We start from the raw sequence: 24,103 nt of genomic DNA on the forward strand, positions 1-24,103 counted from the left end.
TTCAAAACAATGTCTGCTCAGTTATGTGGCAATTTGCAGCACTGACTAACATATAATAAAATATCCTTCTTCAAAACATTGGCTGTGTGTCAGGCACTTGATTGAGCAAGTTGCAATTTATTTTATGTATTAATTTTTCTATAGAAACAACAAATAAAATTGCTTACAGTTCATTGAATTTTTTGTATGAATTCACTCTTCAAATTTCAACCTTTAACTGACAAAATATGATTCCTACAGTGGCATTATTGCTTGGAAAGCCCTCGCACAAAGTTTGCCATGTGGAATCTGTAACGAAATATGGGTTAGATATATTTCTAAAGTGTACCAAATAGCTTTCATAGTTTAGCAGTTCCAGAGATATAGTTAATCAGTGAGGGGTTAGTTGCACAAAGCAATGAGCTCTAGTGTACATCAACTGGACTATCGAGAATATGTAATATGATGCCATATTTGGGGTGTTTGGGGTGACTTTAATGCTTCCCATCTGTTGGTTTGACACGAGGACAGGCATGTAAACTTCAGAGGGTGGCCTTCCCACTGCCCGCTTCAACCTATCAGAAATTTTAGGGGTGCAGTAAAGAGATGCCAGGCCACCTAATGGCTTCCTAAGGGCATATCATCACCATTGCAGGTACTTTACCAGTAGTATTAAAAGACCCTCACTGTGCGGGCAACTGGCAGCTAGTGTTGGACAAAGGTGTGATCTCTCTTTGTGAGCTTCCTGTGCCCATCAGATGCTGCCTACTCACCCAGGGCTCTTCACTCCACTTTAATCCTCCACTCTCACATCTTGATTCTGAGACTTGCTGGCACTAATGGGATCCAAGACAGAATTTCCTCCTAAGATAGAGGTGGAAGTTTCACCTTGAAGGTGAATTAAAGGGGAAGGTCTTTAAATACTGCTGCAGTGATCAGGGACAGATATTTTAGCCAGAATTGAGAGGGCATAAGTATCAGGAAAGACTGAACAGACTTTAGACAAAGCAGGTTGAGTAGTAATCTGAAAGAGGTTTTTAAGTAATAAAAATATATTTGATACCATAGATATGGAAAACTGCTTAAAAGGATAAACCAAAAGTAGAGATCATAAGTTTCAAATTGCCAGCAGTATGCTCAATAAAGAATTTGAGAAACACATCCAAAGAATGCACTATCACAAAGAATAATTCAGGCAAATCACATTGATGTATTTAAGAGAAAATTAGATTAAACACACAGGGGCAAAGGAATAGAATGCTGTCCTAATAGTATTAGGTAAGGAGGGGTTGGAGGAAGCTTGTGTAGAGCATAGATCTGTTGGACCAAATGGTCAGTTTCTAAGCTGTAAGTAAAGATTTACTATTAACTCTAACAGTGAGTATCAATACTACTGTGTCAGCTAATGAGTTCAATGTGAAGAGATTTACAGATGGACTTACAGGAAACAATCTCATGTAACCATCTTTATGAACTATAGCAAACAGAAACTGATGACATCAGAGACTCACTATAAAAGAATGATTATTTATTCAGCAAAGTTGGAAGGGGTGCAGGATAGTTACATAGTACTAATTATTTGTGTAAAATTAATACCAGTCACTTATTAGCAGTGCTGTCCATTGATATGATTGATGGGAAAATTACCCAATCATTTCCATTTTGGCCAGGATTTGTGATGTCACCATAGGCAGCCTACCTCTTTTATTAGCTATATGACTATATGTTTCATAGAATAATAAGACTGTTTCAGGCCCTTCTGGGTTGGAACTGGAAACATATAAACATAGAAAATAGGAGCAGCAATAAGTTATTCGGCCCTTCGGGTCTGCTTTGCCGTTCTGTATTGATTATAACGAGACCAGCCAGGTGGCCCTCATAGAATATGAGTTCCCTGATTGAGGTTGTTAATCTAGTCCAATTAGGAGCGATGGCTGGCAGATAAAAACCGAAGTGTCAGATGCCCAGTTCACTCTGAGAGCTGGATGTGAGGGAGCTGGATCAGTGTTAAGGACTTACCATATATAAATAAAGGGTGATGGGATACCAAAGTTATTTCACATTCAATATGATCATAGCTGATCATTCAACTCAGTACCCTGTTCTTGCTTTCTCTCCAAGCCCTTTGATCCCATTATCACTAAGAACGAAATCTAATTCTTTACTGAAAAAAATCAATGTTTTGGCTTTGTCCACCTTCTATTGCAGAGAATTCCACAGTTTCACCACTATCTGGGTGAAGAAATTTCTCCTCATCTCAGTTTTATATGGCCTACTCCATATCCTGAACTGTCACCAGGAAGCGAAGAGGGGACTTAAAGTACTGATGTCGCTGCCATGCCAGTTTTCTGGTGCCAGCCACTTTTGCAGAGGTTGTTCCAGGATAGCAAGGCTAACTACATCCATCTCTTGGTGCATTGCAGGTAGCAGTCGGGGCTGTTAAGGGTTTAGATGAAGCCAATTAATGGAGGTATACTTGGAATTTTCAATAAATTGCACTGAATGGGTTTCCTTTGGTGATCAGTGGTGGCCAGCTGGCAGTAGGGAGGGAAAACATGTTTGTGCGAATCTCTCTACTTGCGTGGATGTGCCCAAGAGTAACCTCTCCCACCCTCCAGCCACAGCAGTAGCAGCCTGGCTGCTGTATTTGTTTAAATATTTAAAAATCTGGAGAGAAGCACCTTCATGTTTGAAGGATCTTTTCTGTTTATCATAACCTGACGCAACTCTCAAGGTGGAAATCCTCTAATTGGTGCTCCAGCATTGAATGCCTATCCACTGAACTTAATTGAATGGAGATCTTATCTCACCCATGGCTATACATTTCAGGAAATTCTGACCACTTTTGCAACGTGCTGAAGCAACAACTAAAGTTCCTTATCACCAACAGGTTTTGAAAAATTTAAGCCCAAATCTCAATGTTTCTTTTTACATCACAGCTGTACTGACTGGCATTGTAATATTAGTTTCTACACTTGCTCAAAATTCTTGGAGGCATAACAATGTAATAGATTATGAAAGATATATTTACATCAGTTTTTCTCTCCCAGGTTCTGGCAATCAATAAATATAACCCTCCAGCTGAAGTGGTAGCTGCCAATGACCACATGACCCACATAATGTATAGTTTTCAGCAACTTCAGAGGATTTATGACAGGTATGTATAAAGTCCTTAACTGAACTTGTATTTTTCACCTGTAGAGGGTGCTTAAACATTGCAAAATTGTGCACATGAGGATTGGCTTTAGTCTAATTTAGATGTTTGGTGTTTTTGCTCATTGAAAAATCTCTTCCACTTTCAGTTGTAAAGCATTTGGGATTATTAATTGTTTATTGCCTTCTTGTTAATAGATATAGTTAGGCAGGGTTGGATGATGTTTCAAACATTCCAAATTTGATATGTCTGATGCAATACCATTAAAGACCTTGTGTACTAACTGACTTAGTATTTCCATTGCTTTTATTCATTCCATCTATGCTGTGGATTATATGTTGTCAACGTTATGCATTTTAACTTATTCATATAATGTAGAGTAGTAAAGCACAGAAGAAGACCATTTAACCCATTGGCTTTGTCCAGCACATTCTAAGAGCATTTCAGCTATTCTCACCTCCTTGCTCTTTCCTCATGTTGCGACAATATCATTTCTCCTAGAAAAATTAATCAGATTCCTAATGAAGGTTACTGTTGAATTCATTCTCAGACCGCACATTCCAAATGTTAACCATTTGCTGCACAAGAGATTGTCCTGTCATGTTGTCTCTGATTCTTTGGCCAAATTGTGCTCTCTGCTTTGAATTCTTCAGCATTGCAAACAGCTTGTTTTTGTTAACTCTCTATCTCAACACTTCTTAATTTTAAACAATTCTGTCAGATCATTCACAGCCATCTATGGTGTAAATTTCTCTAGTCTATTACCTGTCATCCTTGGAACCATTCTGATGAATCTTCTGCACTCTCACCAATGCCTTTACATGCTTCCTAATTGCGGAACACAGATTGGATAAAATACTGGACTTGGGGTCAAATTAGTGTTTGACATTAGTTTATATAACTTCCCAACAAATGTCTTATTGACTGCTTTTGTTGTTCCTCACTAAGATATATTCTTGACTGACAAGGGAGTCAGATTTTCAGGGGTAAGCAAAAATGTGAATTTGAGGCCAAAGTCAGATCAGCCATGATTTTATGGATTGGCAAAGCAAGCTCATAGGGCTGAATGGCTTACAACTACTCCTATTTTTGTTTGTTCATGTACATATTATATGCGCATTATGTCCTGCCACCTTCAAAAATTTGTGCTGAAATAGTGTTTTTTAACATTGCACCACTCAGCATGCATTCTCTTTCCTTATTCTTCTGACTAACATCTACATTAATGTTCATGTGATGTGCATCTGCTCATTGCACCTGCCTGGTTGATGAAGACTATGATGATCAATCTCAGCGTTTACTTTCAGGTTTTTCATACATTTCAAAATTGTACTGTTCCCACAAGCACAAGCCATGAATCTAAACCAGCAATGGTCCTAGCATTGAATCCTGGGAGAGTTTGTTGTAAGCCTCCTAGCAGTCTACAATAAAAATATCCACTAAAACTTTGTTTTGCATCCTATCGCCAATTTTGTATCCATGCTGCAACAACATTTATCCTGTGGGTTTCAATTTTGCCATTAAACACATTATGTAGTACTTTATCAAATCATTTTGGAAGCCTCAATTTGAACATTGATTATTGAATTGTAAAAAGCATCATGGCCAAACCCAGCTTAATCCTCAATAAATAATGATAAAAAGAACCCGGCTACCTTTTGTTTAAGAGTTGAGAGTGTGGTGCTGTAAAAACACAGCAGGTCAGGCAGCATCGAGGAGTAGGCAAATCAACATTTCAGCCAAAGCCCTCCATCAGGAGCTCTGATATCCAGCATCTGCAATTCTCACTTTCTCCTGCCTTTTGTTTAACCTGGACATTTACTCCTTCCCAGAAACTATCATTTACCTGTTTCCCAGCTACCAATTGTGACTTGCCAGGAAAATCCCTTCACCCTGAGTCATTTATAGCAGGTAATGTAATTGGTAGCATGGTGATGGTTTGTTTTCCTGGCACCAACCATTTGGTTTAACAAGACCTCTTTAATACCAGTAGAGAATGGACTCTAGGAGAAAGTGAGCTCTGCAGATGCTGGAGATCAGAGCTGAAAAATGTGTTACTGGAAAAGCGCAGCAGGTCAGGCAGCATCCAAGGAGCAGGAGAATCGACATTTCAGGCATAAGCCCTTCTTCAGGAATGAGGAAGGTGTGCCAAGCAGGCTAAGATAACAGGTAGGGAGGAGGGACTTGGGGGAGGGGCGTTGGGAATGCGATAGGTGGAAGGAGGTTAAGGTGAGGGTGATAAGCCGGACAGGGGGTGGGGGCGGAGAGGTTGGGAAGAAGATTGCAGGTCAAGAAGGCGGTGCTGATTCCAAGAGTTGGGACTGAGATAAGGTGGGAGGAGGGGAAATGAGGAAGCTGGAGAAATCTGCATTCATCCCTTGTGGTTGTAGGGTTCTTTTCCTCCAGGCGTCATGTTGCCATGGTCTGGTGATAGAGGAGCTGCATGTCCTTGGCGTAGTGGGAGGGGGAATTAAAGTGTTCCTCCACGGGGCAGTTGGGTTGGTTGGTGCGGGTGTCCCAGAGGTGTTCTCTGAAACGTTCCGCAAGTAGGCGGCCTGTCTCTCCAATGTAGAGGGGGCCACATCGAGCACAGCGGATGCACTAAATGATGTGTGTGGAGGTGCAGGTGAATTTGTGATGGATATGGAAGGATCCCTTTGGGCCTTGGAGAGAAGTGAAGGGGGAGGTGTGAGCGCAAGTTTTGCATTTCTTGCGGTTGCAGGGGAAGTTGACGGGAGTGGATATTGGGTTGGTGAGTGTATGGACCTGACGAGGGAGTCACGGAGAAAGTAGTCTTTCTGGAACGGCGATAGGGGAGGGGAGGGAAATATATCCTTGGTGGTGGGGTCTGTTTGGAGGTGGCGGAAATGACGAAGGATGATACGATGTATCTGGAGGTTGGTGGGGTGGTAGGTGAGGACCAGTAGGGTTCTGTCCTGGTGGTGATTGGAGGGGCAGGGTTCAAGGGCAGAGGAGCGGGAAGTGGAGGAGATGCGGTGGAGAGCATCGTCAACCACGTCTGAGGGGAAATTGCGGTCTTTGAAGAAGGAGGCCATCTGAGTTGTTCGATATTAGAATTGGTCCTCCTGGGATAAGATGCGGCGGAGGCGAAGGCATTGGGAATATTGGATGGCATTTTTACAGGGGGCAGGGTGGGAGGAGGTGTAATCTACGTAGCTGTGGGAGTCGGTCGGTTTATAGTAAATGTCTGTGTTGAGTCGGTCGCCCAAGATAGAAATGGAGAGGTCTAGGAGGGGGAGGGAGGAGTCTGAGACGGTCCAGGTAAATTTGAGGTCGGGGGGTGTAAGGTGTTAATAAAGTGGATGAACTGTTCAACTTCCTCGTGGGAGCACGAGGTAGCGGCGATACAGTCATCGATGTAGCGGAGGAAAAGGTGGGGTGTGGTGCCAGTGTAGCTACGGAAGATGGACTGTTCCACATATCCTACGAAGAGACAGGCATAGCTGGGGCCATTGCGAATGCCCATGGCTACTCCTTTGGTTTGGAGGAAGTTGGAGGATTGGAAAGAGAAGTTGTTCAGAGTGAGGACCAGTTCAGTCAGTCGAAGGAGGGTGTCAGTGGAATTCCAATACTGAACAACCCAGGTGGCCTCCTTCTTCAAAGTCCGAAATTTCCCGCCGCATCTGCTCCCAGGAGGACCAGTTCCAATACCGTACAGCCCAGATGGCCTCCTTCTTCAAGGACCGCAGACTCCCCCCAGACGTGATCGACGATGCTCTCCACCACATCTCCTCCACTTCCCGCTCCTCCGCCCTTGAACCCCGCCCCTCCAATTGCCACCAGGACAGAACCCCGCTGGTCCTCACCTACCACCCCACCAACCTCCAGATACATCGTATCATCCTTCGTCATTTCCGCCACCTCCATACAGACCCCACCACCAAGGATATATTTCCCTCCCCTCCCCTATCAATGTTCCGGAAAGACCACTCCCTCCGCGACTCCCTCTTCAAGTCCACACCCCCCACCAACCCAACCTCCACTCCCGGCACCTTCCTCTGCAACCACAAGAAATGCAAAACTTGCGCCCACACCTCCCCCCTCACTTCCCTCCAAGGCCCCAAGGGATCCTTCCATATCCATCACAAATTCACCTGCACCTCCACACTCATCATTTAGTGCATCCATCCACTGTGCTCGATGTGGCCTCCTCTACATTGGGGAGACAGGCCGTCTACTTGCAGAACATTTCAGAGAACATCTCTGGGAACCCGCACCAACCAACCCAACCTCCCTGCGGTGGAACACTTTAGCCCCCCCTCCCACTCCGCCAAGGACATGCAGGTCCTTGGCATCTTCCATCGGCAGACTATGGCAACACGACACCTGGAGGAAGAGCGCCTCATCTTCTGCCTAGAAACCCTCCAACCACAAGGGATGAATGCAGATTTCTCCAGAGAATGGACTCTGTCAGTCAGAGACCATGGCTGTAGGACCACAAAACAGTTCCTGATGATGCATGGCACAATCCGTACACTTGGGGAGCCCATGTTTTTGGCCTTGTTGTAATCAGTGGTGGGAAGGAAAGAATAGATTATCTACATTAGTTCAGTTAGCTTGAGACTATTTAAGTATGGAGAAAGTGGATACTGCAGATGCTGGACATTCCTAATGAAGAGCTTATGCTCGAAACGTCGACTCTCCTGCTCCTTAGATACTGCCTGACTGGCTGTGTTTTTCCAGTGCCACACTTTTTGATACCTGTTTAAGTATGCGAAAATGAGGACTTCAGACGCTGGCAATCAGAGTCGAGAATGTGGTGCTGGAAAAGATCAGACAGCGTCCAAGGAGCAGGAGAATCAATGTTTCGGGCATAAGCCCTTCATCAGGAATGAGATTTGTGGGCCAGAGGGGCTGAGAGATAAATGGGTGGGGCTGGGTGGAAGGTAGCTGGGAATGTGATAGGTGGTTGAAGGTGGGGGGAAAAAGGTGATAGGTCAGAGAGGAGGATAGAGTGGATGGGTGGAAAGAAGGATGGACAGATCAAGAGGGCAGTGCCGAGTTGGAGGCTTGTGACTGGGAATAAGATGGGGGGAGTGGAAATGAGGAAACTGGTCAAATCCACATTGATCCTATGTGTTTGCAGGATTCCAAGGCGGAAGATGAGGTGTTCTTCCTCCAGGCATTAGGTGGTTAGGGATTGACGATGGAGGAGGCGCAGGACCTGAACGTCCTTGGTGGATTGGGAGGGCGAGGTAAAGTGTTCGGCCACAGTGCGGTGGGGTTGATTGGTGTGGGTGTCCCAGAGATGTTCTCTGAAATGATATGCAAGTTGGCATCTTGTCTCCCTAATGTAGAGGAGACTACATTGATTTCAATGGATACAGTAGCTGACATGTGTGGAAGTACAGATAAATTTCTGTTCAAAGTGGAAGGATCCTTTGGGGCCTTGGATGGAGGTAGGGCTCAGGTGTGGGCACAGGTATTGCACTTGTGTTGGCGGGGGAAGATGCCGGAAGTTGAGTGTGTGCTGGTGGGAGGCATGGATCTGACAAGGGAGTTGCAAAGGAAAGGGTCTCTCAGAAGCATAGATGGGGTGAGAAGGGAAGTATATCCTTAGTGGTTGGGTCTGTTAGTAGGTGGCGAAAGTGGTGGAGGATGATGCAATGTATCTGGAGGTTGATAGGGTGGAAGGTGAGGACCGGGGGATACTGTCCTTGTTGCGATCGGAGAGGTGGGGTTCAAGGGCGGAGGTCCGGGTAGTGGAGGAGATGCACTAGAGGGCATTGTCGACCACATGGGAGGGGCAATTGTGGTTTTTGAAAAAGACGCCATCTGGGATTGGTGGAATTGGTTATTCTGGGAGCAGATGCGGCGGAGATGGAGAAATTGGGAATAAGAGATTTTGTTTTTACAGGAGGAAGTGTAGTCCAGGTAGCTGTCAGAGTCTGTGGGTTTGTAGTAGATGTCAGTGGTTAGTTGGTTGCCGGAGATAGAGATGGAGAGGTCCAGGAAGGTGAGGGAGATGTCCGAGATGGTCCCATTTAAGTATGTCTACTGACTCCCCTTAAGTGCATGGTCCTACCAGACACTAATACCATCTATGAACTGAATGCATTTGAACACAGAGTAAAGCTTTGTGTGCTATGCCTCACCAATTCGGCATGAGAATCAAGCTCCATTATTTAGGATTTGATGTATTGTATCTCCTGGTTATAATTGTTTTGGAACTATTGCTCTTATGGGGGACTTTAAGCTTTGTTTGGATAGATTAATTTAGATGGGCTTCCTCATCTGTACCTACCTTGTGATTAGCGTATTCATTAAAATAAAAAAAAATCATTTTCCCACCAGACCATGGGGCTGCTGTCTCATTAGAGAGAGATAACTAGTGGTGGGTTAACATGAGTCACCACACATCAAGGCAGGGGAGAGGTTGAAAAGGATAGTCCTTCATGGTAACTTTAGTATCCTAGATAACCTTAGTATCCTAAACCATTGCAGCTCTTCAGAAAGAAAAATAAAAGTTTCTGCTCATATTATGCTTTCATGCTACTGGGGCATCACCAATTGCTGTGTTTTTAAAATTTATTCATGGGATATATGCATTGCTGGCTACTTCAGCATTTATTATTTATCCCTAATTGATATTTAATATGTATCCCTAATTACTCAATGAGATTTAGAGTTATGGATCTGGAGTCATTTGTAGATCAGACCCAAGTAGGGACAGGAGATTTCCTTCCCTAAATGACATTAGTTTGCACCATCTGCCATGGTGGAACATGATATGATTGTCATGAAAAAGTGTTTATTCCAAGACTGTCTTCACTTCAGGTTTTTCATCATCTAGCTTTACAGTCAGTGAAGTACTTGTTGAAATGAAGTTACTGTTTAAATGGGAGGGAAGTGACAGCTAATTTGTGCATAACAACATTCCACAAACTGCAGTGAGAAGTGACTCGGTAAGTATTTTCTGAAGATGTTGTTTGAGGGCTAAAAACTGGTCAGGTAGATATTCTCATTCATTATTACCTAATTGAATAAATAGCAATAAATTTCCACAGGCCTTCTGGTTCAAGTTTGTTTTGCACTGAGATTGCAATGGGATGAGTGAACTTCTTTTACCAGTTTTCACAGAGTTTTGTTTGGGGCCAAACCATTTCATTAGCTAAAGAAAGTCAACCACATCAGACATGTTCAAGGCAGGGAGGACTGCTAAGTCAGAAATTTCCTCAACCGCAGTCTGGCAAACAACCAATGGCTGATATGCCAGCTGATAAGTGATTCCTTGGCCACTTAATGCCACAGCTGAAGCCTACTTGTGAGTCAAGTCCAGAGTGTAGGCTGGCACCCTGAAGAAACATTTTGAGTTTCACAATCTAATATTACAGGGGATCACTAAGACAAACCAGACTTTTTGCTGAGGGGTTTTGTTCAGCTTGCATTGTATTCTGTGGGATCTCTGGACTGGCTGGTGTCCACAGTAAGGGAAGATGTATGTAAATCATTTGAAATGAAGGGAATGTTGTCACATTCATTTGCAACCTTAGGATTAGAACCTGAGGGAGGTGTGGCAGGAAAGTGGTACCAGAACTTGTGTAAAAAAAACATAGTTGCCCATTTTTCTTTCAACGCATGGTCTTTGATTTATTGCTGATTAGATAATGCCAACATTCATGAGAACTTAGGAACAGAAGGAGACCATTCAACAGATCTCATCTGTCTGTTTTACTGTTCAGTTAAATTATGGGTAATTTTTATCTTAAATCCATCTATCCATCTTGGTTCTTTAACACGTAATAGCACTGGGAAAGAAAATTATATTAAACACAGATGTGAAATTTTGAATAGACCATTCTCTAATATTTCTGCTACTATAACATGTCTGAATAAAGAGGTTATTCTCTATGCAATGTACTGGGAGTGGAGGGGTCGGCATAATTCATTCATGGCATGTGTGTGCCAATGTTGGGCCAGCATTTATGGCCCTCCATATTTGTTGTTGAGAAGGTGGCGATAAACTGCCCTCTTGAATCAATGTAGTCCATTTGCTATCGACTCGCAATGCCATTAGGGCATATGTGCAGTCCTTGTCATTCCAGATAGTGGAGGCTATGGATTTGAAAAGTGTTGTCTAAGGAGCATTGGTGAATTCCTGCAATATAGCAGATGGTATGCACTGCTGCTGAGCATGGGTGGTAGAGGCCTTGAATGTTTGTGGATTTAGTGCCAATTACTGGGCTGCTTCTTGAGTGTTGTTAGAGGTATTAACAAGTGATTTTTGAATGAGGTATAATTTGCTATAACTACAATTAGCCAACAGTTACATTCCCCTCCATGATCTTTATTCCAAGCTTTCCTCATTTTTGATTAATTGTCATGGTGGTATGTTTATGATGCCTGACCTTTAACACTGAAGCTGAACCATTTTAACCACTATCTGAACTTTGGAAAGAGGACAGCAAGATTCCTTTTCTCCCAACCTAATGCTTCTTATTCTCCAAAGTTCTCATTAGACAATCATAGGACATAGAACACTACAGCGCAGTACAGGCCTTTCAGCCCCCAATGTTGTGCCGACCTGTGAACTAATCGAAGCCCACCCCCCTACACTATGCCATCATCATCCAGATACTAATCCAAGGACTGTTTAAATGCCCCTAATGTGGCTGAGTTAACTCCATTGGCAGGCAGGGCATTCTGCGCACTTACCACTCTTGAGTAAAGAACCTGCTTCTGACATCTGTCTTAAATCTATCACCCCTCAATTTGCAGCTATGCCCCCTTGTACAAGCCAACATCATCAACCTAGAAAAATGAATCTCACTGTCCAGCCTATCTAATCCTCTGATTATCTTGTATGTCTCTATTAAATCCCCTCTTAGATGTCTTCTCCCAAATCCCTCGTCCTTTCCTCATAAGACCTTCCCTCCAGACTAGGCAACATTCTGGTAAATCTCCTCTACACTTTTTCCAATTCTCCCACACTCTTCCTGTAATGGGGCCACCAAAACTATACACAGTATTCCAAGTGAGACTGCACTAGCATTTTGTACAGTTGCAGCGTGACATCATGGCTCCCGAATTCAATCCCTATACCAATAAAACCTAACACACTGTATGCCTTCATAACAGCACTATCAATCTGGGTGGCAACTTTCAGGGATCAATGTACATGGACACCAAGATTCCTCAGCACATCCACAGTACCAAGAATCTTTCCATTGACCCAGTATTCTGCTTTCCTTTTATTGTTCCCAAAGTTATTTACCTTACATTTATCTACATTGAACTCCATTTGCCACCTCTCAACCAAATTCTGCAGTTTATTCAAGTCCCCTTGCAACCTGCAACAATCTTCCACACTGTCCACTCACTCTCCAATGCAGTCAAGAATGAACAGTCTTGTCTTTGCAAAATAGCTGTTTCTCCCAGCAGGGCAAAATTATCAGTGCTTCAAGCACACAGAACAAAGGCATTTTTAACCTTTGACTGACCTGTCAACCATTATATATTGCACAAATGTTTTATGGCTACTACTTCTAGATTTATTTGTACTCTACCATTTCTCAGGTAATGGCTACACTTTCATGTGCTTTTTATAGGTTGACATAACCTCTTAGTTTATCTTCTAGTTTAATTGCAATATACTGTATTACCTCTGCTGTTTGTTCCAAACTCTGTCCAATTCAGACCTTGCATTATAGAGCCATAAAGTCATTCAGCATAGAAATAGACCCTTTGGCCCAACCAGTCCAAGCTGAACATAATCCCTAAACTAATCCTACCTGCTTGCTCCTGCCCCATATCCCTCAAAACCTTTCCCACTCATGTACTTATCTAATTGTTGTTTAAACGTTGTAACTGTGCCCACATCCAACAATTCCTCAGGAAGTTTATTCCACACACGAACCGCCCTCTGTGTAAAACATTTTTTAAATCTCTCTCCTCTCCCAAAACTTGAAATCCTCTATCCTAGGGAAAAGACACCTATCATTAATCCAATCGATACCCCTCATGATTTCATAAACCTCTACAAGATCACCTCTCAACCTCTTATGCTGCAGTAAAAAATATCCCAGCCCTTCCAGCCTTTCTTTATAACTCAAACCTTCCATACCCAGCAGCAGCCTGGTAACTCTTTGCTTAACCCTCTCCAGCTTGATAATATCCTTCCTAGAACTGGGTGACCAGGATCTGGACCCAGGATTCCAGAAGAAGCCTCACCAATGTCCTGTAAAACCTCAACATGACTTCCTATATTCAAAGGACTGAAGAATGAAGGCAAATGTATTAAATGCCTTTTTAACCACTCTGTCTACATGCGATGTTAACTTCAAAGAATTATGTAATTGAACCTACAATACTACCCAAAGCGCTGCCATTAATTGTGTAAGTCCTGCTCCTCTCTGCTTGCAATGCCTCACATTTATCCCAACTGAACTCCATCTGTCATTTTTCAGCTCCTCGACCCAATTGATCAAAATCCTTTTGTAAATTTAGAAAACCTTCTTCACTGGAGGAGAAAGTAAGGTCTGCAGATGCTGGAGTATCAGAGCCGAAAATGTGTTGCTGGAAAAGCGCAGCAGGTCAGGCAGCTGCCTGACCTGCTGCGCTTTTCCAGCAACACATTTTCAAAACCTTCTTCACTGTCTTTTATGCCACCAATGTTGGTATTGTCTGCAAACTTACTAATTGTGCTTTCTATATTCTCATCCAAATAATTTATATAAATGACAAACATCTGCAAACTGAAGGCAAATCTGCCACTAGTCAATCTTAGCTAAAATTTTGTTCACAATCGAGGTTTACAAGTTGGCTATTGGCCATCATAAGGCCCATCACTGCATTTCTTTCGTAAAGCTCTTCTTGCATTCAGTCAAAACTACCTCAGTCAATATATGCTGAACTTCACATGTCCAATCCATGCTCTGTGACGTGTAATGATTGACAGGTAAAAGTTAATGATATGTAGCAGTGATGCATCAATCTGTTTCATTGCTGTATTGTTGAATTATTTAAGTGAAAGTGCTGAGGCTCAATGTGAATAAGTAGTTAGTGAGTTTGATTGAGTTCCACTGTCATCTTGTACTTTTAAGAATCTGGCATATTGACTAATGTGGGTAACCGCTAAAGTGGGTTCCTATTGGTGCTGTCCCCAGCTGGATTGACCCCATCCAGCAAATTGCTAACAACATTGCAACATTGTTTCATGATTCTGGTAATAGCACTAAGTTTAACAGCCTTCAAGTCAGCAGAAAACCAGTTGCTGAAGTATTGCCATCTGCTGCAGGAAATTCTTCAATGAACAGCACCATAAAGCAATCATACACACATGCACATACACACACATATGCCTTTGCTTTTTTGCTCCACCACTGTCTATCCCAGTCTTTATTCTTTTATTTTGTAACAGGCTACACAAGTTATTTCATCACCTTTCAAACTAACTAATACCAGAAAGATGGCACAGTTTTTATTCATTCACAGGATGAGGGCATTGCTGGCTAGGCTAGCATTTAATGCCCATCACTAATTGCCCAGAAGGCAGTTGGGATTCAACTATATTGCATTCATCCCTGGACCATTTGGGCAACAAAGATATCTACATCCTGCTAATTGACTACAGCTCTGCCTTAAACATCATTATCTTCTTCAGACTGATTTCAAAACTCTGTGATCTTGGTCTCGGCTCAGCCCTCTGTAACTGGATCCTCAGCTTTCTGACCTACAGACTGCAGTCAATAAAGTTAGGTAACTGCATATCTTCCACAATAACACTTAACACTGTTCACCCACGACTGTGTTGCAGAATTCCAGATGAAGACCATCTATTGGTTCACTGGCAACACCACTTTAATAGAAAGGATATCTAACAACGTCCAGCCAAAATACAGAAGGGAGATAAAGGGTTTGGTGAAGTGGTGCAATGAGAAGAAGCTCTCTCTCAACATCGTCAAGACTAAAGAACTGATCATTGACTTTAGTAAGGAAGGAGTAGAACATGCCCCCATCTACATCAATGGAACTGAGGTCGAGAGGGTGGAGAGTGTCAAGTTCCTCGGAGTAACAATACCAACAACCTGTCCCAGTCTTCCCACATACTTGCAATGGTGAAGAAGGCACAACAACACCTTGCTGAGGTGGCTCAAGAGATTTGGCGTATCTATAAAGAGGATTCCTGAAGAAGGGCTTATGCCCGAAATGTCAATTCTCCTGCCCCTTGGATGCTTCCTGACCTGCTGTGCTTTTCCAGCAACATATTTTTCAGCTTGTGTCTATAAAGACCCTCACTAACTTCTACAGATGCACAATTGCAAGCATATTGTGCGGGTGCATGACGGCCTGGTATGGAAACTGCTCTGCCCAGGATTGTAGGAAACCACAGAGGGTGGTGTGCACAGTCCAGGCCATCACAGGAGCCAACCTTCCATCCATGTACTCCATTTACATAGCTCGCTACTGCATAAAGGCATCCAACATCATCAAAGACCCTTCACGTCCCAGTAATGATCTCCTACAACCTCTTCCATCATGCAGAATATACAGAAGCCTGAAATCAGCTACCAGTAGATTCAAGGACCGCTTCTTCCTGGCCAATAGAAGACCATTGAATGGACTATCTAGCCTCAAATAGTCCTGATCTGGTGAACATTCATCTCTCTTTTATGGCCTGTGCAATGTTACCAATATGCCTCCTGTTCTGTACATCATTGCTTACTATGATCTACCTGTAGTGCTTGTAAGAGTGTGGTGCTGGAAAAGCATAGCAGGTCAGGTAGCATCCAAGGAACAGGAGAATCGACATTCCGGGCATAGGCCCTTCATTAGGAATGAGAGGCTTTGAATATGGGAAGTCATGTTGAGGTTGTACAGAACATTGGTGAGGCACCTTGTGGAATCCTGTGTCTAGTTTTGGTCATCAGCAGGTCACAAGCCTCATTCCTGATGAAGGGTTTATGCCCAAAACGTTGATTCTCCTGCTCCTTGAATGCTGCCTGACCTGCTGTGCTTTTCCAACACCACACTCTCGACTTTGATCTCCAGCATCTGCAGTCCCCACTTTTTCCTGTACTGCTTGTAAACAAAGCTTTTCACTGTACTTCAGTACACATGACAATAATTAAATCAATCAACATTGCTGTGGATCTGGAGTCATAAAAAGACCAGGCTGGGTAAGGATGAGAGTTTCCTTCCCTAAGAGGCATTAGTGAACCAGATGGGTTTTTTCAACAATCAACAATGGATTCACAGTCATCACTATATTCTTAATTCCACCACCTACTAAGATTAGATTCAAACCTATGTCCCAGAACTTTACCTAGATCTCTGGATTAGCGGTCTGACCATAATGTCACTAGGCTACTACCTCCCCGATCAAGTATTTCCACATTTCAACATTTACCCAGTACAAGAGCTCCTCATTTGGTGCCCCCTCCCTACCTCTTACCACTGTACTCTATGACTCACCTGTTGTTTAGTTCAACAACTGAATCTTATGGGATGTGTACAACAGTGCTTGGCTTACAAACATTGAGGAGAAGAATGTAGGGTGCTGGCCCACTGACATTGCTCTTTGGCTGCAGCTTCAGTTGACAGTGATAAACTTTCATGTTGACAGCATCAGATTTTCACATTGATAGTGAAATTCACAAGCAACATCTTTGAGCAGAGCTGATGTTACAAAATATTTATCTCTTAAATGGCTGCATTTCTTTAATTTTCCAAAACTACATAATTTTGATATGAACTGCTGCTCTTCATGAATATATGTTTAAAACTGAATCTGGGAAATACCAGATAATTAACTTTACTTTAAACCAGCTTGAGTTTCTCAGCATAGATAATTGACCTATTTCTCTGGCCCCATAGCATATTTACTTGAGATACTCAAGATGGCAATGCTAGATCAGGCAGTTAAATAAATGTGCCAGCAGAAGAATCCAGATTTTGTTTTAGCATTCATTTAAGAAAAACCTAATTGCAGCAATCAATATTTTTGTTCTAAATCTCTCAATTCCGAGCTTTTCAAAAGTTTCCAGTGCATTGCTATGCTTGTTATTGAATAGGTTTTATGCCTGTGCAACTCATGAGACTCATCATCTTCCTTCTGCCTATTAGAAATTGAACTAAAATTTTCAACATTCACTTTGTTTAGGACATTTGCTATCATGTGGAAAACAGTGGATTCCAATTCAAGATATAAAAAAAAACTTGTGAAGCACTTGATCACCCAGTTTCCTGTAGAAAATATAGTTTGAATGACTCTGAATGTGTCATATTAATGCAAAGTTTACAGAACTGTAGAAATGTGGTGAAGAAGAAGAAAGAATAGTAACTTGCACAGAGTCAGAGTTGAGCGGTATGAGAGGAGTGGGTTCTGTTATTTTTCACCTTTGATACGTGAGTTGAAAAACTCAGAGTGAATAAAAGAATAACATAAAGGTACTGCATGGAATAAACTTTTCTGAACTATTGAACCAGGTTCGCTTAAAGCAGTCTAAGACCTGAATCTTCCCGGGTTCTTGGAGGCTGGTGATGTATGAGATTGTAAGATGGGTGCTAGTGTAGAAGTGGGGGTAGATTGAAGCCAGGAAAGTAGCAAAACGTCCCAATGGGACAGCTCCCCAATTCTGTTCTGCCTCTGAATATATTTCTTAGGATGTGTTACCATAATGGGCAACCATTGAGACCAAGTCCCACTTATGTGTTATTTTCATTCATGTGTGAAGTTTGCTTGGTGTTGCAAAAGCCAAGTCAAGGGGCAATCTCCTGGCACAAGGTCAAAGGATTTTCAGAGCTGGCTCCCTGTGCTGCTACCTTGCTATAAAATAACCACAAACTCTGCTAAATTCATTCCCTTTACACTTTGATGGCCCCAGCTGCTCTGGTCAATTTGTCGTGGAATCTTACGCAATTTTTTGAGAGCATCTCTATTTTAAGGTATCTGGTGAGCTTCTTGAGCTGCTGCATTCCATGTGGTTAGGTAGACTCACATTGCCACTAAGGAGGGAATTCCAAGATTTTGATCCTACGACACTGAAGGAATATATTTTCAAGTCATGACGGTGAGTGATTGAGGGTTTGGAGGAGTTGTCTAGAGAGGTTTGGTGAATTTCTACAGTACATCTTGTAGTTGGTACACATTGCTGCTACTGAATATCAGTGGAATGAATATTTATGGATGTGGTGCCAATCAAGTGGGCTGCTTAGGCCTGGATGGTGTCAACCTTCTTGAGTGTTGTTGGAGCTTCAGCCATACAGGCACGTGGGAACTATTCCATCACACTCCTGACTTGTGCCTTGTAGATAGTGGACAGGCTTTGGGGACTCAGGAAGTGAGATACCTGCTGCAGTATTCCTAGCCTCTGTCCTACTGTTGAGGCCACACTACTTTGTGGTTGGTTATGGTGAGTTTATGTTCAATAGTAACCCCCAGTATATTGAAACTGAGGAATTCAGTGGTGGTAATGCCATTAAATATCAATGGCAGTGATTAGATTGTCTCTCATTGGAAATGGACATTGCCTGGCATTTGTGTGGCATGAATGTTACTTACCATATGTTTGCCCAGGTCTGGATATTGTCCTTCATTTGGGCATAGACTGCTTCAGTATCTGAGGAGTTTCAAATACTGCATAACATTATACAATCATTGGTGAACATTCCCACTCCTGACCCCTTGATGGAGCAGCTGAAGGTGGTTGGACCAAGGACACTACCCTGAGGGAGTCTTGTAGAAATGTTCTGGAGCTGAGATGACTGACCTCTGACAACCACAACCATCATCTTACATGCCAGGTGTGACCTCAATTAGCTGAGACATTTCCCCCTGATTCCCATTGACTCCAGTTTTGCTCGGGCTTCTTGATGCCACATTAGGTCAAATGTAGCCTTGATGTTAGGGACAGTCGCTCTCATCTCATCTCATCTCTGAAATTCAGCTGTTTAGAATGGTGATATTGAGTGCATTTGTACTTGCAGAATTACATTTTATTTTGCTCAAAAATTGCAGAAATCCATGTAAAATTCTGTAAATCCCTCTTAAGAAATACAATCAGTCTGACCTAATATTAGGACACAGACAGACTTTAACACCTTCAATGTATTATCTGAGCTGAGATGGTACCTGTTGTTAAAAACTATCTTGAGAATGTAACTTTAAAAAAGTTCTGGGATTTACATATGAAGGAACCAAAATTAACATGATCAGTCTAAAGGATGAAGACTCTAGTTGAGTTTGTTTAATATTACATTCCATGACACTGCAATCCTGTTGCTATAAATTCTGTGCCATGCGATTCTGCTCCACAACCACCTGATGAGGAAGCAGCGCTTCGAAAGCTAGTGCCTCCAAATAAATCTGTTGGACTATAACCTGGTGTTGTGTGATTTTTAACTTAGCCTTATCTAAGCCTGAAAAAAGAAATTAAACCAGACTGACAATCTGCCATTGAGCAAGGCACCAGAAACGATAACAACATACAAGTCCTGCCAACTTACAAAATCCTCCTTAAGAACATCGGATGGCTTTTGCTAAATTTGGGAGAGAGCTATGCCACAATTAGGCAAACAGCAGCTTGATGATAGTCATTCTCATCGAATCACCCATTGCAGAAAATAAGCTTAATTTTGCTGAAAATTGCCTAAGTTTTCTAAAGGACACAGTTGCTAGACTGGACCTGTTGCAGGAGGTGGAGGGGGCCAATAAGAGGGAAAAAAAACTACTTTATTTTATCCTCACTAATCTATGTGTAACAGATAACAGATTGATAACAGTGATACAGTGACCACTGTACAATTTTTATGGACACAAATTTTGGCCTTCACATTATTATGGCACAACTTGATAAATCACAAATCAAAGAGGAGACTCACATAGAGGTTATGATCATTTGTTCAAGTATATGTTAGGAGAGGCAGTCTTAATACAATCTAAGACAGAAGTCTGGAAATGCCATTGTGAGATATTGTGTTATCGGTTATTTTTATTAACTCACTCACCAGCTCACTGGGTTCCTATTCATTCATTCATAACATTTTACTAACCCGTTATTTACTGTAACACGGTCTCATTCATTCATTCATAAAACCCCGGTTCTGTAGTATATTTCATTGTCATAAGATAGACCAAATTAAAACAACCTTTTCCAATTAAAATAATCCTTTCAAACATTACTGCTTTCTCACATCTTTAGTTCTGATCAGTCTTTTCTACAAGCAAGACTTACTAGCCTCTGAATGAGTATCAAAGACCACTTACCTATTCAGAACATTACCTCCCCTGCCATCATATCTCCATGACTTACTCAAAACCGTGGAAAAATGATAATATTAATCAGCCCTTACCTACGGACCTAAATAGATTGCAGAAGACCAAACATTTTCCCCAATTAGTATGTACTTGTTAAATACCTTTTAATTAGACCATTGTCCCTTTTAAAAAATAACTGTCAAAACATTACTTAAGTGAAATTGCATGAATGAATGAAACCCACACCAGCAAATCTCACAACCCAGCTGCAGTAATAAGGTTCACATCTTTTATTCTTTCATTAAGAACAGGTACAATTTCTAACTTATTTAGAGCATATAGATCTAGTATTTTTACTAAAACTTACTAATGTAAAACACAAAAGGACTAATGTATCTTAATTATACAAGCAAACTGGGCAGGCACTCTTTAATTCCATCAGAAGTAGCAGCTGGCACTTAGCACATGTTTTAACCCATTTCCCATCTCCCAGGACAGAAGTCCCTCAAATCTTTATGTACTGTAGATAAAACATTTTAACACCATAGTAATGGAATTTTAGTAAATGTAAGAACTGTATTTCAGGATTCTACTCAATTTTAATTTGATCATTTTATAACTGCATACTAAGCAGATGAGGTTTATCTATTTACCACAATACATACATTAGGCATTGTTCTTATCCATTCAAGACCTACTGTTTTCTCTGCTGATTGTCCAACATAGGTTGTGTCCTTGTTTCCTGGCCTGGCTGTTTGCCCTAGTTTCATTCCTTATCCTGACTAGATACTGATCTTCTGTTCTGCTCTTTTCTGCTTACTGAACTATATTTTGCACTGAAACTGTTAAACCTTGTTTAACACTTTCAACGTTGACAATATCCTCCATCGTGTTATTCCACACTACTACCATGCTGAATAGGATAGAATTAGGACAGATCTAGAAACTCATTCCTGGGCATCCATGAGATGCTGTGGACCATCAGCAGCAGAGTTGTACTTAATCTGTAACCTCCTGGCCCAGCACATACACCATTGGCACAAAGCCAGGGAACCAATCCTGGTTCAATGAGTAGTGCAGGATGGCATGCCAGAAGCAACGCTACACGTACCTATAAGTGAGCTACCAACCTCATGAAGCAACAACACAGGATTGCTTACATGCTAAGCAGCATGTGATAAACAGAATTAAGTGATCCAACATCCGATGGATGAGATCTAAGCCCTGCAGCCTTACCAAATCCAATTGTGAATGGTGGTAGATAATAAAACAAGTCAACAGAGGAGGTGTTTCTGCAAGTATCCCAAATCGCAATGATGGAGGAGCTCAGCATATCAATGCAAAAGACAAGGTGAAAGCTTTTTGCATCCATCAACAGCCAAAGTGCTGAGTTGATGATTCAATTCTGTTTCTACCTAAAAGATGGCAGTTTTTAGCAATTTGATTCATGCTGTGTAATATCGAAAATGGCTGAAGACACTACTTACTGCAAAGGCTATGGATCCTGACTACATTTGGTAAGGTGCAAAGCTTAGATCTGACTGCATTCTGGCAATAGTAGTGAATATTTGTGTTCTGGAACTTGTTGCATGCTTGACCAAGTTGTTCTAGTACACTTACAATACTAGCATTTGCTGTGCAACGTGGAAATTGGCCCAGGCATCTCCTTGCTATGAAAAAAAAAGACAAATACAACAAAATTAATTACCACCCCATCAGTCAACTCACAATTATCAGCAAAATGATGGAAAGTGGTATTGACAGTGATTTCAAGTGAAACTTACTCAATGACAGCCTGCTCAATGATGCTCAGTTTTGCATTCTGCCAGGGCCATTAGGCTTCTGACTTCATTGTAGCCGTGGTCCAAGCAACTGAATTCAAGAGGGGATTTTATGGTGGCTGCTGTCAAGTCAAAACAGGAGTTGAGTGGGTGTGGCATCAGTAAAGAGCCTTAGTAAAAATTGAATTAATGTGAATTGGTGGAAACCCTGCACTGTTTGAAGCTTACCTAGCACAAAGCAAGTTGGTTCTGGTTGTTGTAAATCAATAATCTTAGCCATATACAACACTGCAAGAATTCCTCAGGGTAGTGTCCTGGGCTTCTTCACCAATGACCTTCCCTCAATCATAAGGTCAGAAGTTGGAATGTTTGCTCATGATTGCACAATATTCAATATTCAGATACTGAAGTAGTCCTTATCCAAATTCACAAAGACCTGGACGCATCTGAGTTTGACAAGTGACAAATAATCTTCACAAGTGCCAGGGAATTGATGGCATATTGGTTAAGTCACCAAGTAGGTGATTTGGAAACCCACACTAATGCTCTGAGTACACTCGTTCAAATCACACCATAGTAGCTGGAATTTTAATTAATCTGGAATGTAAGGTAATTCTATTAATGGTGACCATGAAATGACCATCAATTGTTGTAAAAGGTCATCTGCTTCACTAATGCCCTGTTGGGAAAAAAATCTGCCCTACCTGTGTTGTCTGGCCCACTTGTGACTCTAGATTCACAGTAATGCAGTTGATTCTGAATTCTGGAATAGCTCAGCAAGCCACTTCATTCAGAGACAATTAGGGATGGGCAACAAATGCTGGCCGTGAAAAAATTAAAAATCACAAGGGCTAGGTGATAACCATCTCTAACAAGAGAAAATCCAACCATTGCATCTTGACATTCAATGGCATTACTATCACTGAATTCCCCATTTTCAACATCCTGGGTTCATATTGAAAAAAAAACTGAACTGGACCCACCATATAAGTGTGTGAATAAGAACAGGTCAGAGATTGGGAATTTTGTACTAAGTAATTAATGTTCTGATTCTCCAAAGACTATCTTTCATCAACCAGACATGAGTCAGGAGAATGATGGAACAGTTTTCACTTGCCTGGATGAGTGCACCTCCAATACCACTCAAGAAGCTTGAAACCATCCAGGTCAAAGCAGCAGGCTTGATTGGCACTCCCATCTAACACCAGTGCTCACTGGCAGCAGTGTGTGCCACCTGTAAGTTCCAATGCTACCAGCCAGCAAAGCTCCCTTAATGGCATGTTTCAAATCTCTGACCTCTTCCGCCAAGAATGACCAGGACAGCAGATACATTGGAAAAAGTTCCCTTTCAATTCATGCACCATCTTAGTTATAAATAGTTCACTGTCACAGAGCCAGAATCCTAGAGCTTACCGTCTAACAGTACTGGGGGTGCAAGCCAAATCAACTTCAGTTACTTTGTTAATGTGCTTCCTTCCATCATTGGGTCAGGAGTGGGGATGTTTGCAAATGACTACATAATGTACAGTTCTGTGGCCAGACAGACCGCCCAAAATAATTGATTTATGATGAACTTCGATAAAGGGCCATTAAGTAAAGTATGCTGGGAATGGAAAGCTGGCTTTACTAACATAATGTTAATAAGCATCATGCAGAACTCAGACAGGTTGCAGCTGCTGACAGTTTGCAAACAAACCTGATAACTGCAGCCACTGAAATACACACTTGAAGTTGGACTTGAATGGGACAATGGAATGTTGCCTTCTGGACAATCAGAAGCATTGGGTCATTTGCCAGGTGCAGAGATGCCCCGCACCCTTATTTGGAGAGGCTATATGTACCCAGCACCTACCGTAATAGACACCTTAAGGCTACCCTGCCATCACCATATAAATGCTTGGTTGCGTCCAATCGATTAGGGTGATCAAACCCGATCGATCCATTGGAAGATACTTAAGACTTTAGAGTATA

General features: G+C 42.0%; 1 protein-coding gene across 1 annotated transcript in view; it reads left to right on the forward strand.

The window, feature by feature from the left end:
• The window catches only part of lrguk (leucine-rich repeats and guanylate kinase domain containing), a 128,434-nt gene that overhangs the window by 38,488 nt on the left and 65,843 nt on the right, over positions 1–24,103 (forward strand). Inside the window, exon 10 of the mRNA XM_060842526.1 lies at positions 3,030–3,136. Within this exon, the coding sequence (XP_060698509.1) occupies positions 3,030–3,136 (107 nt within the window). The remainder of the gene's footprint in view (positions 1–3,029; positions 3,137–24,103) is intronic.

The sequence above is a fragment of the Hemiscyllium ocellatum genome, chromosome 23 (genome assembly GCF_020745735.1).
Source record: "Hemiscyllium ocellatum isolate sHemOce1 chromosome 23, sHemOce1.pat.X.cur, whole genome shotgun sequence".
NCBI lineage: Eukaryota > Metazoa > Chordata > Chondrichthyes > Orectolobiformes > Hemiscylliidae > Hemiscyllium > Hemiscyllium ocellatum.